Here is a 22,409-nt window from a genome sequence, read left to right as displayed (position 1 = left end):
ATCAAATATACTTAAGAAATGCAAACTTAGCAGTCATTGTTTTTCTATCATGATTATATGCTCATAAATCATGATTTTTGATGCTCTGTTATTTCCTACAGTGAAACCCAAACCAGTGGCATCTATAAATCCTGATAAACAGGTGTTCAGTGGAGACACTGTCACTCTGAGATGTGAGATACAGGATGAAAGTGTATCTAGGTGGCAGTACAGCTGGTATAAAGATGCTTCACTCAGTCCTGTCAGTAGTGAACAGATGTACAGGATTCGTTTTGTTAGAGTGACACACACAGGTAAATACACCTGTAAAGGAAGAGAGAGTGGAGGCTCACGTTCCTCACACCTCAGTGATGCTATTACACTGACTGTATCAGGTGAGTGTGAGGTGTTTTGGGAAACATAAAAAGGTAGTTAAACATTTATGAATAGACTCTTACAGTGTAGTCTACAGTATGTTTAAAACTAGAAATCACTTATGTGTAAGAAATGTCTGAAATGATAATTTCTTTTAAATCTAAACACAATATAATATCTTGAAAGGAATAAACAGTGTCCATTTGAATATTTGGAAATACTTAGAATATGGTAACATATTTGTAATTGAACATTATTATTATTATTATTATTATTATTATTATTATTATTATTATTATTATTATTATTATTATTATTGAACCCATAATTATTATTTGTAACGTGCACTGATCTTGTAGTTGATTTTTCAATCATGGCTTAGAAACAAAAAAGAACTCCTGCCATCTGTCATTATTTGAATTTACTCAAAACATGATTTATTTAGAAACAATCAAATATACTTAAGAAATGCAAACTTAGCAGTCATTGTTTTTCTATCATGATTATATGCTCATAAATCATGATTTTGATGCTCTGTTATTTCCTACAGTGAAACCCAAACCAGTGGCATCTATAAATCCTGATAAACAGGTGTTCAGTGGAGACACTGTCACTCTGAGATGTGAGATACAGGATGAAAGTGTATCTAGGTGGCAGTACAGCTGGTATAAAGATGCTTCACTCAGTCCTGTCAGTAGTGTACAGATGTACACAATCAGTAGTGTTGAAGTGACACACAGGTAAATACACCTGTAAAGGAAGAGAGAGTGAGGCTCACGTTCCTCACACCTCAGTGATGCTATTACACTGACTGTATCAGGTGAGTGTGTAATTAAGGTTTTTTTTTTTTGGTCAGTCAGTTGCAGATTGAAGAAAAATTATGGAGTGAATGGTCATTGAAGTGGTTTCCATTTTCATGATTTTGCTTGGAAATATAGTCAATAGAATTATTTGATCTGACAAGTTCAATGATTTTCAGCAGCAGAGGTGGGAAGTTACTAAGTACAAATACTTTGTTCCTGTACTTAAGTAGATTTTTTGTATCAGTACTTTACTTCACAATTTTTCTTAATACTTAAATATAAACTAATAAATAAACTCTACCGAAAAATAAATTTTAATCAGTACACATTTGTTTTACTGATGCAACAAGTCCAAAATCAGCACCAAAGTTCGCAATGATGCACACAAATAACCCTCTGAGGTCGACAAACGCACCAGTGCACATAGAAAACAAATATTCTCTGATTCTGTAATCCATATAAACAGTGTCCATTTGAATATTTGGAAATACTTAGAATATGGTAACATATTTGTAATTGAACATTATTATTATTATTATTATTATTATTATTATTATTATTATTATTATTATTATTATTATTATTATTATTATTATTATTATTATTATTATTATTATTATTATTATTATTATTATTATTATTATTATTATTATTATTATTATTATTATTATTATTATTATTATTATTATTATTATTATTATTATTATTATTATTATTATTATTATTATTATTATTATTATTATTATTATTATTATTATTATTATTATTATTATTATTATTATTATTATTATTATTATTATTATTATTATTATTATTATTATTATTATTATTATTATTATTATTATTATTATTATTATTATTATTATTATTATTATTATTATTATTATTATTATTATTATTATTATTATTATTATTATTATTATTATTATTATTATTATTATTATTATTATTATTATTATTATTATTATTATTATTATTATTATTATTATTATTATTATTATTATTATTATTATTATTATTATTATTATTATTATTATTATTATTATTATTATTATTATTATTATTATTATTATTATTATTATTATTATTATTATTATTATTATTATTATTATTATTATTATTATTATTATTATTATTATTATTATTATTATTATTATTATTATTATTATTATTATTATTATTATTATTATTATTATTATTATTATTATTATTATTATTATTATTATTATTATTATTATTATTATTATTATTATTATTATTATTATTATTATTATTATTATTATTATTATTATTATTATTATTATTATTATTATTATTATTATTATTATTATTATTATTATTATTATTATTATTATTATTATTATTATTATTATTATTATTATTATTATTATTATTATTATTATTATTATTATTATTATTATTATTATTATTATTATTATTATTATTATTATTATTATTATTATTATTATTATTATTATTATTATTATTATTATTATTATTATTATTATTATTATTATTATTATTATTATTATTATTATTATTATTATTATTATTATTATTATTATTATTATTATTATTATTATTATTATTATTATTATTATTATTATTATTATTATTATTATTATTATTATTATTATTATTATTATTATTATTATTATTATTATTATTATTATTATTATTATTATTATTATTATTATTATTATTATTATTATTATTATTATTATTATTATTATTATTATTATTATTATTATTATTATTATTATTATTATTATTATTATTATTATTATTATTATTATTATTATTATTATTATTATTATTATTATTATTATTATTATTATTATTATTATTATTATTATTATTATTATTATTATTATTATTATTATTATTATTATTATTATTATTATTATTATTATTATTATTATTATTATTATTATTATTATTATTATTATTATTATTGAACCCATAATTATTATTTGTAACGTGCACTGATCTTGTAGTTGATTTTTCAATCATGGCTTAGAAACAAAAAAGAACTCCTGCCATCTGTCATTATTTGAATTTACTCAAAACATGATTTATTTAGAAACAATCAAATATACTTAAGAAATGCAAACTTAGCAGTCATTGTTTTTCTATCATGATTATATGCTCATAAATCATGATATTTGATGCTCTGTTATTTCCTACAGTGAAACCCAAACCAGTGGCATCTATAAATCCTGATAAACAGGTGTTCAGTGGAGACACTGTCACTCTGAGATGTGAGATACAGGATGAAAGTGTATCTAGGTGGCAGTACAGCTGGTATAAAGATGCTTCACTCAGTCCTGTCAGTAGTGTACAGATGTACACAATCAGTAGTGTTGAAGTGACACACAGGTAAATACACCTGTAAAGGAAGAGAGAGTGGAGGCTCACGTTCCTCACACCTCAGTGATGCTATTACACTGACTGTATCAGGTGAGTGTGTAATTAAGGTTTTTTTTTTTTGGTCAGTCAGTTGCAGATTGAAGAAAAATTATGGAGTGAATGGTCATTGAAGTGGTTTCCATTTTCATGATTTTGCTTGGAAATATAGTCAATAGAATTATTTGATCTGACAAGTTCAATGATTTTCAGCAGCAGAGGTGGGAAGTTACTAAGTACAAATACTTTGTTCCTGTACTTAAGTAGATTTTTTTTGTATCAGTACTTTACTTCACAATTTTTCTTAATACTTAAATATAAACTAATAAATAAACTCTACTGAAAAATAAATTTTAATCAGTACACATTTGTTTTACTGATGCAACAAGTCCAAAATCAGCACCAAAGTTCGCAATGATGCACACAAATAACCCTCTGAGGTCGACAAACGCACCAGTGCACATAGAAAACAAATATTCTCTGATTCTGTAATCCATATAAAAGTTATGAGATACAGTTTTTCCGGTATCACCTCATTAAAAGTCAGTGTGGAAACAGCAAAGGTTTTGTTTGGTAAACTGATTATTTATGTAATTTAAAATACCATAATTACTTTACAACATTTAAAATAATATTTTGTCTGTATGCACTATATTGAGTCTGGTTTTACTGATAATAAACATACATTTGCATAAAGCATCAATATTTGTCCATGTCTATGTTGATTAGAGTATGAAATACTTGAAAAGTATTAATTGAAGGTACATTTACAACAGATACAAATGTGCAATTAAGTTGCGCATAATCGTGAGTTAACTCATGACAATCATTCATTTAATCACGATTAAATATTGGAATCGATTAACAGCCCTAATATTAATATATAACATTAGGTTCAGTTACCAGCCTGACACTAGAAGAAGCAGTAGTAAAGACTACTTTTTACTTAAGTACATGTTAGGGCCCAAACATCTATACTTTAACTTGAGTAAAAAAAAACTTACACTCAGTACTTCAAGATTTACAAGAGTTTATTAGGTCATGAGTATCTGTACTTCTACTTAAGTAAAATATGTGTGTACTTTTGCCACCTCTGTTCATCAGTAGGATAAAGTTTAATGTAATGAACACATTTAGGTTCAGTACATTAAACATAAATATGTAAAAGTTTACATTAACAGACCTTAAAATTATTAAACACGTTTATGTTTAAACTTAACACAGTTTATGAAGGTGAACCGGTGCATTCACTATTTCACTATTTCTCTCTCATCATTATATACGTATAGCAATATGTGTTTAATGATTTTATAACACTGCTTAATTTCTTATTATATTTTATAGTAAGACCAAAACCAGTGGCGTCTATAAATCCTGATAATCAGGTGTTCAGTGGAGACTCTGTCACTCTGAGATGTGAGATACAGGATGAAAGTGTATCTAGGTGGCAGTACAGCTGGTATAAAGATGCTTCACTCAGTCCTGTCAGTAGTGTACAGATGTACACAATCAGTAGTGTTGAAGTGACACACACAGGTAAATACACCTGTAAAGGAAGTGAGAGTGGAGGCTCACGTTCCTCACACCTCAGTGATGCTGTTACACTGACTGTATCAGGTGAGTGTGTAAAGGCTATTTTGGACATTATACAATTTGCAGTTCGACATTTAATAAGCTTTGCCTCTGAAAGCAAAACTCAGGAACTTCCTGTGGGACAGAAGGACGGATGTCCTTCTGATGGCGAGTAAGATCTACCCTGACAAACCAGTTCTTGGACCTGATTTGAGACATGACCTGCTTGAGAGTAAGAATCCTAAAGCTGAGCCTCAGTTCAAGGAGCGCAGATCTAGAATAGGTCGCAATGCCCTATCCTTCTTGGAAACCACAAAGTCTCTTGAGACTGGTCTCCGGTCTGCCCAGAGCGGCTGAGCACTGCCCTGCAGCTGCTGTGGCCTCCTGAGAGAAGGCAGCTTCCCCCATCTGCTACAGGACCAGGAGGAGAAAGAGGGAGGCACTCGCTGAAGGTTGCTCTACCCTGAAGCACGGATCATCGCAGGGTTAACAGACTGACTGCTGGAGGGCACTGTGGAATAGACAGGCAATGTATAGTTAGGTGTACGCCACCCCCTCTGTGCCCTGAGAACAGCCCCGTGGGAGCGACAAGGGAGGAAGCTTTGGAATGCCACCGACTGGTTTTTTTCCTCCTGGCACCCATGGTGTGGAGGAGTTTAGATACCTGGAGTCAACTGTGCTAAGTTATGGAGAGTGTGTTAGAGAAGTGAAGAAAAGTGTGCAGGCAGGGTGGAGTGGGTGGAGAAGAGTGGCATGGGTCAATTGTAATAGAAAGGTATCTGCAAGAGTGAAAGAAAGTATTAATTGAAGGTACATTTACAACAGATACAAATGTGCAATTAAGTTGCGCATAATCGTGAGTTAACTCATGACAATCATTCATTTAATCACGATTAAATATTGGAATCGATTGACAGCCCTAATATTAATATATAACATAAGGTTCAGTTACCAGCCTGACACTAGAAGAAGCAGTAGTAAAGACTACTTTTTACTTAAGTACATGTTAGGGCCCAAACATCTATACTTTAACTTGAGTAAAAAAAAAACTTACACTCAGTACTTCAAGATTTACAAGAGTTTATTAAGTCATGAGTATCTGTACTTCTACTTAAGTAAAATATGTGTGTACTTTTGCCACCTCTGTTCAGCAGTAGGATAAAGGCTACAGCTACACTCTCCAGTACAGTTTAACTGAACCTAAATGTGTTCATTACATTAAACATAAACATGTAAAAGTTTACATTAACAGACCTTAAAATTATTAAACACGTTTATGTTTAAACTTAACACAGTTTATGAAGGTGAACTGGTGCATTCACTATTTCACTATTTCTCTCTCATCATTATATACGTATAGCAATATGTGTTTAATGATTTTATAACACTGTTTAATTTCCTATTATATTTTATAGTAAGACCAAAACCAGTGGCATCTATAAATCCTGATAAACAGGTGTTCAGTGGAGACACTGTCACTCTGAGATGTGAGATACAGGATGAAAGTGTATCTAGGTGGCAGTACAGCTGGTATAAAGATGCTTCACTCAGCCCTGTCAGTAGTGTACAGATGTACACAATCAGTAGTGTTGAAGTGACACACACAGGTAAATACACCTGTAAAGGAAGTGAGAGTGGAGGTTCACGTTCCTCACACCTCAGTGATGCTGTTACACTGACTGTATCAGGTGAGTGTGTAAAGCCTATGGTGGACATTATACAATTTGCAGTTCAACATTTAATAAGCTTTGCCTCTGAAAGCAAAACACAGGAACTTCCTGTGGGACAGAAGGATGGATGTCCTTCTGATGGCGAGTAAGATCTACCGTGACAAACCAGTTCTTGGACCTGATTTGAGACACGACTTGCTTGAGAGTAAGCATCCGAAAGCTGAGCCTCAGTAACAAACAGTTCAAGGAGCGCAGATCTAGAATAGGTCGCAATGCCCTATTCTTCTTGGAAACCACAAAGTCTCTTGAGACTGGTCTCCGGTCTGCCCAGAGTGGCTGGAGCACTGCCCTGCAGCTGCTGTGGCCTCCTGAGAGATGGCAGCTTCCCCCATCTGCTACAGGACCAGGAGGAAGAAGAGGGAGGCACTCGCTGAAGGTTGCTCTACCCTGAAGCACGGATCATCGCAGGGTTAACAGACTGACTGCTGGAGGGCACTGTGGAATAGACAGGCAATGTATAGTTAGGTGTACGCCACCCCCTCTGTGCCCTGAGAACAGCCCCGTGGGAGCGACAAGGGAGGAAGCTTTGGAATGCCACCGACTGGTTTTTTTCCTCCTGGCACCCATGGTGTGGAGGAGTTTAGATACCTGGAGTCAACTGTGCTAAGTTATGGAGAGTGTGTTAGAGAAGTGAAGAAAAGTGTGCAGGCAGGGTGGAGTGGGTGGAGAAGAGTGGCATGGGTCAATTGTAATAGAAAGGTATCTGCAAGAGTGAAAGAAAGTTAAAAGGACTGTGCTGAGACCTGCTTTGTTGTATGGTTTAGAGACAGTGGCATTGACTAAAAGAGAAGAAATGGAGCTGGATGTGACAGAGCTGAAAATGTTGAGATTTTCATTGGGAGTGAAAAGGATATACAGGAGTAGAAACGAGTTCATTAAAGGGACAGCTCATGTAGGACATTTTTGGAGGCAAGGCAAGGGAGGTGCGATTGAGATGGTTTGGACATGTGCAAAAAAGAGACATGGGGTATATCAGTAGAAGAATGCTAAGGATGGAGCTGCGAGGAAGGAGGAAAAGAGGAAGTCCATACAAAAATGAGATTGACTCCTTCTTTATCCCCATGTCAATCATAGCCGTGAGTTTAAAGTAAAACACATTTTTTGGAGTTATGGCTGAGCACCACCTATGTAGGAATCTACTATTGGAGGGGGTGAAAATCCCTTGTTAACAACCTGTGCTGTCTGGGATGGCAAATGGTTGTCTTCATTGGAAATTGAGGTGAATCACACAATTGCTACATTCACAGATACTGCCTCTCTCTGGTTTTGTAAGATGTAGGTGGGATTTCTTTACTTTACTAATCTTTTTACTAAATTTGGATTTTGCTAGTAAATGGTCCGTTCTCTTTCACTTTTCCTAATGATATCCAAGCCACTGCTAGTCTTGAACCCGTATAGAAATAAAAAATAAGGAGAACTGTGGCGGCTTGTATGACTTCTTTAATTATTTTAAATAGATGCCCTGTTTTTTATCCAACAGCAAGACCTAAACCAGTGGCATCTATAAATCCTGATAATCAGGTGTTCAGTGGAGACACTGTCACTCTGAGATGTGAGATACAGGATGAAAGTGTATCTAGGTGGCAGTACAGCTGGTATAAAGATGCTTCACTCAGTCCTGTCAGTAGTGTACAGATGTACAGAATCAGTAGTGTTGAAGTGACACACACAGGTAAATACACCTGTAAAGGAAGAGAGAGTGGAGGCTCACGTTCCTCACACCTCAGTGATGCTGTTACACTGACTGTATCAGGTGAGTGTGTTTTTTGACCCATGTAAAATCGAAATATGCAGTTACACAGTAATTAATATTTTCTTATGGCGTATTATACAGTACATCTGAAACTGACTGTATCAGTTGAGTGTGTAATTAAGTTATTCTGTTCTCAGTCAGTTGCAGGATGAATGAGAATGATTGAGTGAATGGTGATTGTATTTGTTTCCATGTTTGAAGGCTTTGATTCTTGCTTGGAACTGTAGTCGATACAATTATTTGACCTGACAAGTTCAATGATTATCATCAGTAGCATAAATACTACAGCTAAACTTTCCAGTACATTTATTTAGATATAAATGTGTTTATTACATGAAAAGCAAACATGTAAACCTACATTAACAGACCTTAAATTATTAAAGAAAAGTTTGTGTGGAAATTATTCAAAAGTGATAATAAAGGGCAACAGGTGCACTCATTATTTCATTATTTCTCCCTCATCATTATATACTTCTAGCAAAAATTAATTACATGATTTTATTATCATTGTTTAATCTTCTATTATTTTTTATAGTAAGACCTGAACCAGTGGAATTCTTCACTGTAGTGTTTGTACTGAATTTCGATTTTGCTGTTAAATTGTCCCTTCTCTCATTTTTAACTAATGATATCTAAACCACTGTGAGGACTGCACCTTTATAGAAATTCAAATGAGGAAAACTGTGGATGCTTGTATGACTTTTTAAATTATTTTAAATAGATGCCCTGTTTTTTTTCCAACAGCAAGACCTAAACCAGTGGCATCTATAAATCCTGATAAACAGGTGTTCAGTGGAGACACTGTCACTCTGAGATGTGAGATACAGGATGAAAGTGTATCTAGGTGGCAGTACAGCTGGTATAAAGATGCTTCACTCAGTCCTGTCAGTAGTGTACAGATGTACACAATCAGTAGTGTTGAAGTGACACACACAGGTAAATACACCTGTAAAGGAAGAGAGAGTGGAGGCTCACGTTCCTCACACCTCAGTGATGCTGTTACACTGACTGTATCAGGTGAGTGTGGTTTTTGATGTAAAATCGAAATATGCAGTTACACAGTGATGAATATTTTCTTATGGTGTATTATACAGTACATCTGAAACTGACTGTATCAGTTGAGTGTGTAATTAAGTTATTCTGTTCTCAGTCAGTTGCAGGATGAATGAGAATGATTGAGTGAATGGTGATTGTATTTGTTTCCATGTTTGAAGGCTTTGATTCTTGCTTGGAACTGTAGTCGATACAATTATTTGACCTGACAAGTTCAATGATTATCATCAGTAGCATAAATACTACAGCTAAACTTTCCAGTACATTTATTTAGATATAAATGTGTTCATTACATGAAAAGCAAACATGTAAACCTACATTAACAGACCTTAAATTATTAAAGAAAAGTTTGTGTGGAAATTATTCAAAAGTGATAATAAAGGTCAACAGGTGCATTCATTATTTCTCCCTCATCATTATATACTTCTAGCAAAAATTAATTACATGATTTTATTACATTGTTTAATCTTCTATTATTTTTTATAGTAAGACCTGAACCAGTGGAATTCTTCACTGTAGTGTTTGTACTGAATTTAATTTTTGCTGTTAAATTGTCCCTTCTCTCATTTTTAACTAATGATATCTAAACCACTGTGAGGACTGCACCTTTATAGAAATTCAAATGAGGAAAACTGTGGATGCTTGTATGACTTTTTGAATTATTTTTAATAGATGCCCTGTTTTTTTTTCAATAGCAAGACCAAAACCAGTGGCATCTATAAATCCTGATAAACAGGTGTTCAGTGGAGACACTGTCACTCTGAGATGTGAGATACAGGATAAAAGTGTATCTAGGTGGCAGTACAGCTGGTATAAAGATGCTTCACTCAGTCCTGTCAGTAGTGTACAGATGTACAGGATTCGTTTTGTTAGAGTGACACACACAGGTAAATACACCTGTAAAGGAAGAGAGAGTGGAGGCTCACGTTCCTCACACCTCAGTGATGCTGTTACACTGACTGTATCAGGTGAGTGTGGGTTTTATTTTTTGAGACCTGTGAAAATGTATTAATGTTTATTAAATAAGTCTCAAAATGTTCTGAACTTCCCATGTAACAGAGAGACCACAGGCAGTACTGAGTGTATCTCCACAGAACTGGCTGACTGAAGGAGACTCAGTGACTCTAAGCTGTGAGGTTACAGACTCCTCTACAGACTGGACATTCAGCTGGTACACAGTTGTTCCCTACAGAGACGGTGTAACTCAAATAAAAAATACTGACTATGTCATGTATGTGGAGCTTCTCTCAAACAACAGCAGAGGATCTGGAGGCAACTATACTCTCAGTCCTTCTGCTCTTTATCACACAGGAGTTTATGTGTGTAGAGGAGAGAGGAGAACCAGTCAGTCACATACTGTACAGCAATCCACAGCCTCTATGGATCTCTGGTGAGGGAAATTAGCAATGCAAACATTGCATGATGATGGAAAGATCGTATAAATGCAACATTTAGTTATAAATAAATAGAAGGTAGATTAATTTTCCTTGTGTTCTCTGTATGTTCTGATGTCTCCACCCTCGTCAGAATGAAATATAGCATTTCTGTGTATCATACAGGACTCAGGAACTGGTTCATAATGACACTATATCATGTATAACAGCATGTGCTGATGTGATTTACTTTACAATGAGGAAATTGTTAGAATTGGCTGTTTTCTGTGTTTAAGGTGAATCTCCTCCAGTGTCTCTGATCATCAGTCCCAGCAGAACTCAACACTTTACTCGTGACTCTCTCTCACTGAGCTGTGAGGACCAGAGTAACTCTACTGGATGGACAGTGAGACGATACACAGACAGTGAAGGAGTGTTAGATTGTTCACAGTGGGGATCAGTTACAGGATCTACATGTAACATCAGCTTCCTCTCCACATCCTACACTGGAGTTTACTGGTGTGAGTCTGAATCTGGAGAAAACAGTAATCCTGTCAACATCACAGTTCATGGTGAGTCTTCATGTAGTGTGTTTACTGTTAAAGAGAAAGAGAAATGTTTCATTACAGAATATTCAGAACATGAAGATTTTCCCACTGGAAGGACTATTATGAAAGACATGAACATCTCTTTGGTGAAATACTTCTGGGAATAGTTTAGAAGATCCACATTTGCAGTAATTACAGTGGCGGGCCGTGCATTTGAAACCTGGGCCTTCAGTGAGGACGCACCCGACTTAATCCACCTCTTAATACCACCACTTTCACGTCACAATTATAGAAACCATCAATACAATACAAAAACACAATATAACAATGTGTGGCATTACAGAGAGAGGGGCATTTCACATATGGAGGGTGAATAACATTTTACTAAAGCAACAAACCCAGTTAAGACTCCAAACCTCTACACTACAACCGCAACTGTGCACCTACAACATCTGCAGCAGTTCAGAATCAATATTTGTCTAATAACATGACAAAAATGATAAAATGTAAATGTATAAATGTAATCCAGTGGTATTGCTCGTATTCACTGGTCTGGAAGTGGTGAACAAACCCTTTTACGGGCTGAGACACGATATCTAGCTCCGGGGTTGGCCGACCTCTCTTAGACATCTAGCTTTTCTTGAAAAAAGTATTTTTAATTATGTCCGCAACCAAATAAATTTCTCTTGCTCTGTAGGCATAGAAAAGTCTAACTCATATGTATTAATGTGTGCAGAGCTACACACGTGTTTTGCCAGTCGAACTTGGCTGTAACAGTTTCCCTCTGACCAACAAATCAGAAGACGGAAGAATTCTGATGCTATTCTCGGCCAGCTATATGGTCCTGTGAGGCGAATATGAAATCTGATTGGTTAAAGAAACAGAGCTTTTTCTTATAGAGACTATGGTAAAAAAATAAAAGGCTAGCAGTACAGACTTTGAAGGCCCTGGGCAGATTAGACTGACATGGCAGCACATAGAGGCTGAAATCTGATTGGACAAAAAAAACAACCTAACATCCACATACATGCAGTGCAGCCAAGAGAAACACTACGACATGAAGAGAATAAACTGTTGGAAATAAATTAATACAATTTCATGGAACAAATATTAAAAATCAGGTTGTAAATGTAGGTCAGTGTTTCTGATAGTGTTTAGGCCAGCAGAGAAGACTTTGCTGCCCTGACCTCCCACCACTGAATAATTCACAGCACCTTATGCTGATTCTGTGCTGTGTGTCATTAATCATAAAAATACTTTTAAATTGCTCAAATTTTTGTATCAGTTCATTAGTATGAGAACATACAGTAGACAAGCTTCAGTTTATAGCACTTTGTGGTATCAGATGTTTTTATCTGAACAATTTTGTAGAATCAGTAATGAGCCGTAAATAAAAACAATGTCTGACATCCGAAATCTGTACTGATGAAGACAAAATTCAGGTGAATATTTTCTCCTAAACTCGTGTCTAGAGTTTTCTGCAGACTTGAATGAAACCTCTTTAAAATCATCAGGTTTAATAAGTCCATTTAAATACAGATAAATGATCACAATAATCTCAGTCTATTTATCTTTATAAAGCTGCTTTAGGAAAATGTCCACTGTTAAAAGCAAAATCAGAAATAAAATTTGCCTGAATACATGAAAAAAAGTAAATATATTCTCAATAAACACCTTGTAGTGGATTTCATTTCTAGCTGGAATCATGTTTAGCTGTAAATGTGATTTTCTGTGTTCTAGATGGTGATGTGATCCTGGAGAGTTCTGTCCATCCTGTGACTGAGGGACATCCTCTGACTCTACACTGTTTATATCGTAACACAAATCCCTCAAACCTCCGAGCTGATTTCTATAAAGATGGATCAGTCGTCCAGAACCAGACTACAGGAGAGATGATCATCCATAAAGTCTCAAAGTCAGATGAAGGTTTCTACCACTGTAAACACCCAGAGAGAGGAGAGTCATCCAGAAGCTGGATCTCAGTCAGATGTGAGAAACCTTCTGCTTATTTATTTTTGTTCTCTTTAACAAGCCCAGTTTAAAATTGCAGTGTTTAAATACACAATTCTGCTGTATTTTCTCAGGTTCTACAGTCAGTGGTGGAACAGTAGCAGTGGCTGTGGGTTTGGGACTTTTGTTCTTTGCTGTAGTGATTTTAATGATCCTGCTGTGGTGCTGCAAAAGAAAGAAAGGTCTGAATAACTGCTTCTGATATGTTATGAAAACAAAATGTTGAATTTTGTATCACATTTATTCATTAATTTATTATTATCTTTATTTTTCCACATAATTTTGGCTGTGAGATCCATTGAGCCACTTATAATAGAGTTTTTGCTAAATCATTAAAAGTATTTGTAAATATGACTTCATTACTGGTTGTGTAGCTCAGATTTGTAATTACATTAATTTATCTTCATATTCAAATGATCCTCCTGTGTCTCAGCTTTTATCTGTTAATTTTATTGTGGCGTATCATTTATATGTTTTTCATCTTTACTCACTCAAACTCTTCCTTTTCTTGCACAAAAGTTGTAGAAGTGGGAATCAATTAATTGTAATTCATTTTTAGTGCTTTTACCTTCTTGATGACACAATCACACTGTTAAATGATGTATAGTTTCTAATCTGGATTCACCTGCTCCTCTTTAATTTGGTCATATTTCCTCATCACCCTCTGCTCTGAGGTATAACAGCATTCTGAGCTCTATGAAGGCTCACTGACATTAAAGTAATTGAATCAGATCTGTTTATTTGTTTTAGATTACTCTTGAAAACTAAACAATCCCAGACACCTCCTTCAGATTATACATAGATGAATTAGAGTTGACTGTACCACCACCATGCCTGTCTCACACCAATTATACCAAGAAGTTCTTGATTTCTCCAGTTCTATTGGCTGTAGATCTGATGAATGTCTTTATTTCCCCACAGTGATCACTGTAGTGAACTTCTTCCTGGGGTAAATAAGGTCACACTAAATAAATTACAGTCTGTTCCAAAATCAGCAGCTCGAATCCTGACCAGACCAAGGACTAGTGATCACATTACTACTAACTATAGGACGCTAAATAAAGAGTGTTAACTGTAGATCAGCTCTATAGAGTAAAGTACAGAAGAGTCCTGTAGTGATCACCACACTGCACTGTGTTCAGGTGAAGCTGCAGCTGAGAGCAGAGAAATGAAGCGAAGAGTGAAGAAAAAGAAGGCAAACAGGAACAATGGTAGAGTTTATAATGAATTATTTATAGGGTTCTGAGTGATGACTGATGTATTAAATGGCTAAAGGTCATTGGGATGGTTTTATTCTCTTCAACTGCAGGTGCTGATGATGAACCCAGTGTTGGTGATGTGACTTATGCTAAGCTTAAACTAAAGCCACTGAAAAAAACAAGGAGAACAAAAGGTAGAGAAAAAATACATCAGTTACTGTAAAGAAAAAATGTATTGCTTCAAAGATGAATATAAACCTGTGAATAGAAACTGCACTATCAGAACTGATATTATAGACAATTATCAGATCATTTTCTATTCAACAATTTAGATGAGTTGTTATTTTTCCATTCATTCCGGATATTTTTATTCCATCTAGATAAGGCCAATGTGGATGATGTTACTGTTTACTCAAAGCTGAAGCACAACATGGAGGTGAGATTCATGGCATTTACAGTATAAAAATTAAAGACAATGAAACATCATGAATTATTTTAAAGGTGCATTGGGCATCCAGCAGTTACACAATTCATCCAGTACACAAAACCGTCTCACAGTTTGTCCAGTCTTCATGTTAGTTTGGTGTCTAGATAACTCACCATCATCTCATTCTACTTACACAGTTATGAGCTGTTAGTTATGAACATGCAAAATCACTTATTTAAAAAGTTCAATCGTTTGTAAAATGGATATCAGGATATAATATCAGGAAATATGGATTCATAACCTTATTTATTTCAATTTCTTTGTTTTTCTCTCTGCAGTGAGCCATGTGTCTGTGTACACTGATGAAGCTGCAGTCATCTAACAGACAGCTGGAAACATTGTGTTTTTGTTTGTCTTCTGTACTGTATTTTTCCCCAAAAACAGCAAAATTATAAAAAAAAGTCTTTTAAAATACACATTTAATCAACATCATTATTATCAGCAGCAAATTAAGTTCTGTGTGCTTTAAAATATATAATATAAATATAATACAATCAAATTAGTAAACATTTTCAGTAATTCTATAAATAGTATATAAATAATAAATAACTGTAAATATCAGTCCTCTGAGTAAATATTAGAGTGAAAGTAGATTTACAGTAAAATAAGATCTGATCAGCAGATCATCCACAATAATCTGTTTAAGTACAATTATATAGTCAGTAAGCAGCAGTGCAGTAAACAGAAAACCACCTTCAGATCCACACTGAGGTCATTCAGAGAAAATTCACAAACTATCTTGTGAGTGATGAAGCACAATACAGAGTGATGGTGATTTGTGAAATATAAAATACCCCCTGTATCATTCCATAGTGAAGCAGAATGATGCCATTACTGTAGGTGTTCAGTTCCTTCTTTGTCATGACCACATCAAAAGCATCCAGGTAGCATCCCAGAACAGACCCAGCCTTCTTTATCAGTTTGTTCAGCTTCTTTGCTTTTCGAGTTCTTTTGCTGCTTCCCAGCATAATGCTGCAAAAAAGACAGCACTCACAACATCTGCCTCATAGAAGCTCTCAAACTGTCCTCCTGCTAAAGATAAAGCACCAGAGATTCCTCATAAAGTAACATCTACTCCTCCTTTTCCTGTGCACAGCAGTAGAGTATCATCATCTCCTTCCTGTACACAGCAGTAGAGTATCATCATCTCCTTCCTGTACACAGCAGTAGAGTATAATAATCATCTCCTTCCTGTACACAGCAGTAGAGTATAATAATCATCTCCTTCCTGTACACAGCAGTAGAGTATAATAATCATCTCCTTCCTGTACACAGCAGTAGAGTATCATCATCTCCTTCCTGTACACAGCAGTAGAGTATCATCATCTCCTTCCTGTACACAGCAGTAGAGTATCATCTCCTTCCTGTACACAGCAGTAGAGTATAATAATCATCTCCTTCCTGTACACAGCAGTAGAGTATCATCATCTCCTTCCTGTACACAGCAGTAGAGTATCATCATCTCCTTCCTGTACACAGAAACATTTCTGATATATTTTTCTTTTAATGCTTTTATTTTTTTACTCTTTGCTGAAAGTAAACTTGGTATGTTCTTTGCTTGTTTGCATATTTTAACATTATAAACACAACATATAACTTTTCTTTTTAAATCATAGTTTTATTTTTCTATTCTAGTACATTTTCTGTGTTGATTCTTTGGTAATAATTAATAAATTGGGCTTTTTCATGTTGTAGAAGCTCTAAAACTGTCCTCCTGCTAAAGATAAAGCACCAGAGATTCCTCATAAAGTAACATCTACTCCTCCTTTTCCTGTGCACAGCAGTAGAGTATAATAATCATCTCCTTCCTGTACACAGCAGTAGAGTATAATAATCATCTCCTTCCTGTACACAGCAGTAGAGTATAATCATCTCCTTCCTGTACACAGCAGTAGAGTATCATCATCTCCTTCCTGTACACAGCAGTAGAGTATCATCTCCTTCCTGTACACAGCAGTAGAGTATCATCTCCTTCCTGTACACAGCAGTAGAGTATCATCATCTCCTTCCTGTACACAGCAGTAGAGTATAATAATCATCTCCTTCCTGTACACAGCAGTAGAGTATCATCATCTCCTTCCTGTACACAGCAGTAGAGTATAATAATCATCTCCTTCCTGTACACAGCAGTAGAGTATCATCTCCTTCCTGTACACAGCAGTAGAGTATCATCTCCTTCCTGTACACAGCAGTAGAGTATAATCATCTCCTTCCTGTACACAGCAGTAGAGTATAATAATCATCTCCTTCCTGTACACAGCAGTAGAGTATAATCATCTCCTTCCTGTACACAGCAGTAGAGTATAATAATCATCTCCTTCCTGTACACAGCAGTAGAGTATCATCTCCTTCCTGTACACAGAAACATTTCTGATATATTTTTTCTTTTAATGCTTTTATTTTTCTACTCTTTGCTGAAAGTAAACTTTGTATGTTTTTTGCTTGTTTGCATATTTTAACATTATAAACACAACACAACTTTTCTTTTTAAATCATAGTTTTATTTTTCTATTCTAGTACATTTTCTGTGTAGATTCTTTGGTAATAATTAATAAATTGGGCTTCTTCATGTTGTAGAGGCTATAAGAGGGTTATACACTCTAATTAAAAGAATAAAAAATACAGGAAGCTAAAATGAGCTCCAGCAGGTGTGATCACTGGCTGCAGCTTCACCTGCTATAAAACTGTATAGTTCATTTATTCATATTTCAGTGTGTTGCAAAGCTGGTTACAGAGAAAAATAAATATTTGTACTTTATTTCCATTGTTTTTAATGTAACATTAAATCTATTATCACTGATTTATTGTTGTCTTTTCATTGTCGTATATTATCTCAGTGCAGTAAAGTTCAGGAGTAAATGTCTACACACTGCTACACTGATGTTCAGGATTAACATGACACTGAAAATGTCCATAACACAACACAGGAAATGAAGATTACACCAGTGATTCAGACAATCAAACAATTATTATAAAGTGAAAAACAAAGATTCAGTGTTAAACTCTGCTAGAGAAATTCCTCATCAGCGCATTTCCTCTTAGTCCTGAAGAAGAATTCAATTGTCTAAGTAGAATTCAGGTTTAGGGGCGTGTAAATCAACCTGGTATTAAAATCAATGTTGTTAATGACACTAACACAGACTACACAAAGTAAAGATCGCACACTTTTTTCAAGGGAGCCAGAAAATTGCTTCATTCATATTTTACAGTAAAAAATCAACATTTACTATTATTATGGTAAGAGGCTGTGCTACACCTACAGCAGCCAGCAGAGGGCAGCAGTATCACAGTGGAGGCAGCCATTCAGGCGATCTGTGTTACCCAGAATTCTTGATAATGATTAATCTGGATGACCTGCACCTGCAAGGCAGATTACTTAAAACCAACCTTTATCACACCTTTAGTAGAGATGGGACAGGTCTGTCATATCAGGGACTTGCTTCAGTGAATTCATACTTGAACAGAAAAATATTTAATTCAAGATATAAGACAAATAATAGGAATAGAAATCTAAAAGAACAAAACATTTTCTCTGAATATAAACAAATACAAGTAAAAAATCCCCCCCTGGAGAATTATAAATTGCAGGAGACTCTTCCTGTTTTAAATGGCACATAACACACACACAGTTTTAACCAATCGCATGTCACTCTTGTGTACCTGTAGATTAGTATTGCATCTTTCATATCTCTAAAAAATATTTCGTTTTATCCAGTTTATAAAATAAATATGCAGCTTAATGCTTCTCTCTGAATACAGCTGAGCTCCTGGAGGTGTGACATGAGGGATCTAAAGATTCGCACACACATGCAGCTTTTGTGTAGTGATCTTCTGCTAACTGTGGCATCAATATAAATTAAACAGGAACAAAAACTTTATAGTCTAATTAAACTATGGCAAATATTTAGATCCAGTTGTATACTAAGTCTGAAATTTAAAATCAGATACAACAGCAGTAACCATGACTACAGCAGGATGTGTCTATATGGAAAATACCGAACAAGTTTCTTCTTCTCTCACAACCAAAAATACACTTCTTCGGAGATGTTCCTCACGAGCGAGTCCTGTGAGTGGCAACTTGCAAAAATAATGATTTAATGATTAGCAAAAAAAAAATGCTAATTTCCACCTGCAGTCCCTAGACAGATGTTACATTTACAAAAAGTCATAAAATACATACAGTATCATACATGGAAACATTTTTCACTTATCATTAAAAACACTCTCCGTGATATACAGTTGCTTAACAAGAAAAACTTTACTTCACTCACATCATAAAAAAACTCTTCACTTCATGAATCTAGCACTCACTCACTCATAATCTACATTGTTCGTATCACATTCATTCAGTGCTTACAAGTTTGCTTTGCCAATAGCCATTGCTTGGTCAGGCGTGTAAATGTGCTAAAGTTTGTACAATGAAATAATTTCATTTGGAAGAGTGTTCCAAAAGCTCGCTGCTTTATAAAAGAACAAATGTTGCCCATAAGTGGTTCTGCATCTTGGAACGCTACACTCTCCTTTGACTGTCGACCATGTGGCTTTATTAAGTCTATCTGAATTTAGTGTGACAAATTTTCTCAGAGGGGGAGCAGTGATATTATGGATAATTTTAAATAGAGCAGAAATTTGGTTATATTTAATGGGGTTTTTAAAACTCAAAATATTATATTTACTCAGTACTTTTTCAATGATGGTACTGATGAGGCTGATTCTTGTGATTTTAACGATGTTTTATATGCCTGAGACCAACTAGACATGCAATACAGTAGATTCGGAACAATCATAGCATTAAAATAAATATTCGAGGATTCTGTAGTTAATGAATTTTTGATATGTTTATAATTCATCAAATTAAATTTCAATTTGTTACCAAGTAGGTGTGGAGGATCATACTGGTACAGAAGTTCACTCAGATACTGCATCGTGAGACCGTTAAGTGCTTTATACGTCAGTGGTAGTATTTTATAATCAATGCAAAATTTGATTGGGAGCAGTGTAGATGATTAAAACGGGGCTGATGTGGTCATATTTTCTAGATCTAGTACGGACCATTGCTGCTGCATTCTGGACTAACTGAACCTTATTTATGCACTTACTCCAACACCCAGACAGTAGCGCATTACAGTAGTCTAATCTAGATGTAAGAAAAGCATAAACTAGTTTTTCTGCATGCTGTAATGACATATTTCAAATTTTAGCAATATTTCTAAGGTGAAAGAAGGTGATCCTGGTAATATTATTCATGTGAGCCTCAAAGGAAAGATAGGGTCAATAAATAAACCAAGGTCTTTGACAGCTGTATACACTGAGATAAAACACCATCCAAAGATGCTACGTGTCGAACGTTTACTTCAGGCTGCATGTGGTCCTAGTACAAATACTTCCATTTTATCTGATTAAAACAGAAGAAAGTTATCAAGCATCCACTGTATAATGTCCTTTACACACTCCTCAATATTGTTAAGCTAATCTCTCTTATCTAGCTTTGCTGAAATATACAGCTGTGTATCATTAGCATAGCAAATACCATATTTATGTATAATTTCACCCAGAGGCAGCATATATAAAGAGAAAGGCAGTGGGTCTAAGACAGATCCTTGTGGAACACCAAACTTTACTTGAAGAGTGGAAAATTCACCATATATATCAACAAACTGACAGCGATCAGTCAAATTAGACCTAAGCCAAGAGAGAGCCTTTCCCTTTATTCCAACAAAGTTCTCAAGTCTAGCAAGCATTACAGTATGATCAATGTTGTCAAAAGCTGCACTAAGGTCAAGCAAAACAAGTAAAGAGACAAAAGCCTGATCAGAGGCCAATAACAGGTCATTACCCACCTTCATCACCTACATCACCTTGTCATCCTGACAAATTTATTTGAAAATTGTTATTCCTAAGTACATGTAAGCACAAAGGGAGGTTTAATATTGACCTATATTTGGACAGCTGACAGGGTCAAGGTCAGGTGTCAGTTAGGGATTGATAACTGAAAGTTTGAAGGGTTTATGTACATAACCAGTGCTAATGTAAGAGTTTATCAATTTTAAAACAGGTTCAATTACCTCTGGAATTATCTTCTTTTGAAGAAGTTCCCATAGAAGAATTAAACCATTAATGATGTTATTATTATAAGTTACATCTAAAGATCTTTACATACAGTGGGGCAAAAAGTATTTAGTCAGCCACCAATTGTGCAAGAGGCCTGTTATTTTCATCATAGGTACACTTTATCTATGAGAGACAAAATCGAAATAAAAATGCAGAAAATCACATTGTCTGATTTTTAAAGAATTTATTTACAAATTATGGTGGGAAATAAGTATTTGGTCACCTACAAAGCAAAATCTCTGGCCCTCACAGACCTGTAACCTCTTTTTACTTGTTACCTGTATTATTGGCCAGTGTTTGAACTGGTTATCAGGTCCACAACCTCAAACAGTCAGACTTCAAACTTCACTATGGCCAAGACCAAAGAGCTGTCAAAGGCCACCAGAAACAAAATTGTAGACCTGCACTAGGCTGGGAAGACTGAATCTGCAATGGGTAAGCAGCTTGGTGTTGTCAGGGATCCACCTGCCATGCCCCCTTTAGTGGCTCACTATGTCTCCGCTCTCCCTAGAGCTCCAGGCTTAACCACGCACACCTGGGGCTCATCATCAAGCATGCCTCCGCTCTCTCTGGAGCTCCAGGCTTAATCACGCTCCCCCGGGGGCTCATCATCACTCCACCCCGCTTCTACATAAGCTCCTTACTCACACTCACTCCATTGTTCGTTATTGTATGTATTGGTTGTGAATGTATGTGTTCCTGGTTTCATGCAGGACTGTATGTGTTCCGTTCATTCTGGACTCCAAAATCCTGTATTGGCTGCGCGTTTCCTTTCAGCGCATCTCGGATCAGCTACGCTTCCCCACGCGCACTCGGACTCTCTCAACCTAAGGACTGCCATGTGTATCTCTTTCCCTCACTCTCGTCATTAAAACCTGAGCGAGCTGTACTCCGGCTTCCGCCTCCTGTTTTACTCGCTCCATGACAGCTGTAAAGAAATCAACTGTGGGGGCAATTATTAGAAAATGGAAGACATACAAGACCACTGAATCTCCCTCGATCTGGGGTTT

The 22,409-nt window shown here is 34.6% G+C and overlaps 3 protein-coding genes across 3 annotated transcripts in view; 2 read left to right on the top strand and 1 right to left on the bottom strand.

Annotated features, from left to right (window-relative positions):
• The window catches only part of LOC124386908 (B-cell receptor CD22-like), an 81,150-nt gene extending 64,690 nt beyond the window's left edge, over positions 1 to 16,460 (top strand). The window contains exons 9-15 of the mRNA XM_046850954.1: positions 11,341 to 11,616; positions 13,333 to 13,581; positions 13,677 to 13,784; positions 14,745 to 14,813; positions 14,912 to 14,995; positions 15,182 to 15,237; positions 15,567 to 16,460. Coding sequence (XP_046706910.1) covers positions 11,341 to 11,616; positions 13,333 to 13,581; positions 13,677 to 13,784; positions 14,745 to 14,813; positions 14,912 to 14,995; positions 15,182 to 15,237; positions 15,567 to 15,569 — 845 coding nt within the window. The 3' untranslated portion in view covers positions 15,570 to 16,460. The remainder of the gene's footprint in view (positions 1 to 11,340; positions 11,617 to 13,332; positions 13,582 to 13,676; positions 13,785 to 14,744; positions 14,814 to 14,911; positions 14,996 to 15,181; positions 15,238 to 15,566) is intronic.
• The window catches only part of LOC124386907 (carcinoembryonic antigen-related cell adhesion molecule 5-like), a 403,644-nt gene that overhangs the window by 165,834 nt on the left and 215,401 nt on the right, over positions 1 to 22,409 (bottom strand). The gene's annotated exons all lie outside the window — the stretch shown is intronic.
• The window catches only part of LOC124386910 (low affinity immunoglobulin gamma Fc region receptor II-like), a 110,378-nt gene that overhangs the window by 23,556 nt on the left and 64,413 nt on the right, over positions 1 to 22,409 (top strand). The gene's annotated exons all lie outside the window — the stretch shown is intronic.

The sequence above is a fragment of the Silurus meridionalis genome, chromosome 6 (assembly GCF_014805685.1).
Source record: "Silurus meridionalis isolate SWU-2019-XX chromosome 6, ASM1480568v1, whole genome shotgun sequence".
NCBI classification, from domain to species: Eukaryota; Metazoa; Chordata; class Actinopteri; order Siluriformes; family Siluridae; genus Silurus; species Silurus meridionalis.
The sequence above is the reverse complement of the archived record's forward strand: the minus strand, read 5'-3'. Positions and strand labels throughout refer to the sequence as shown.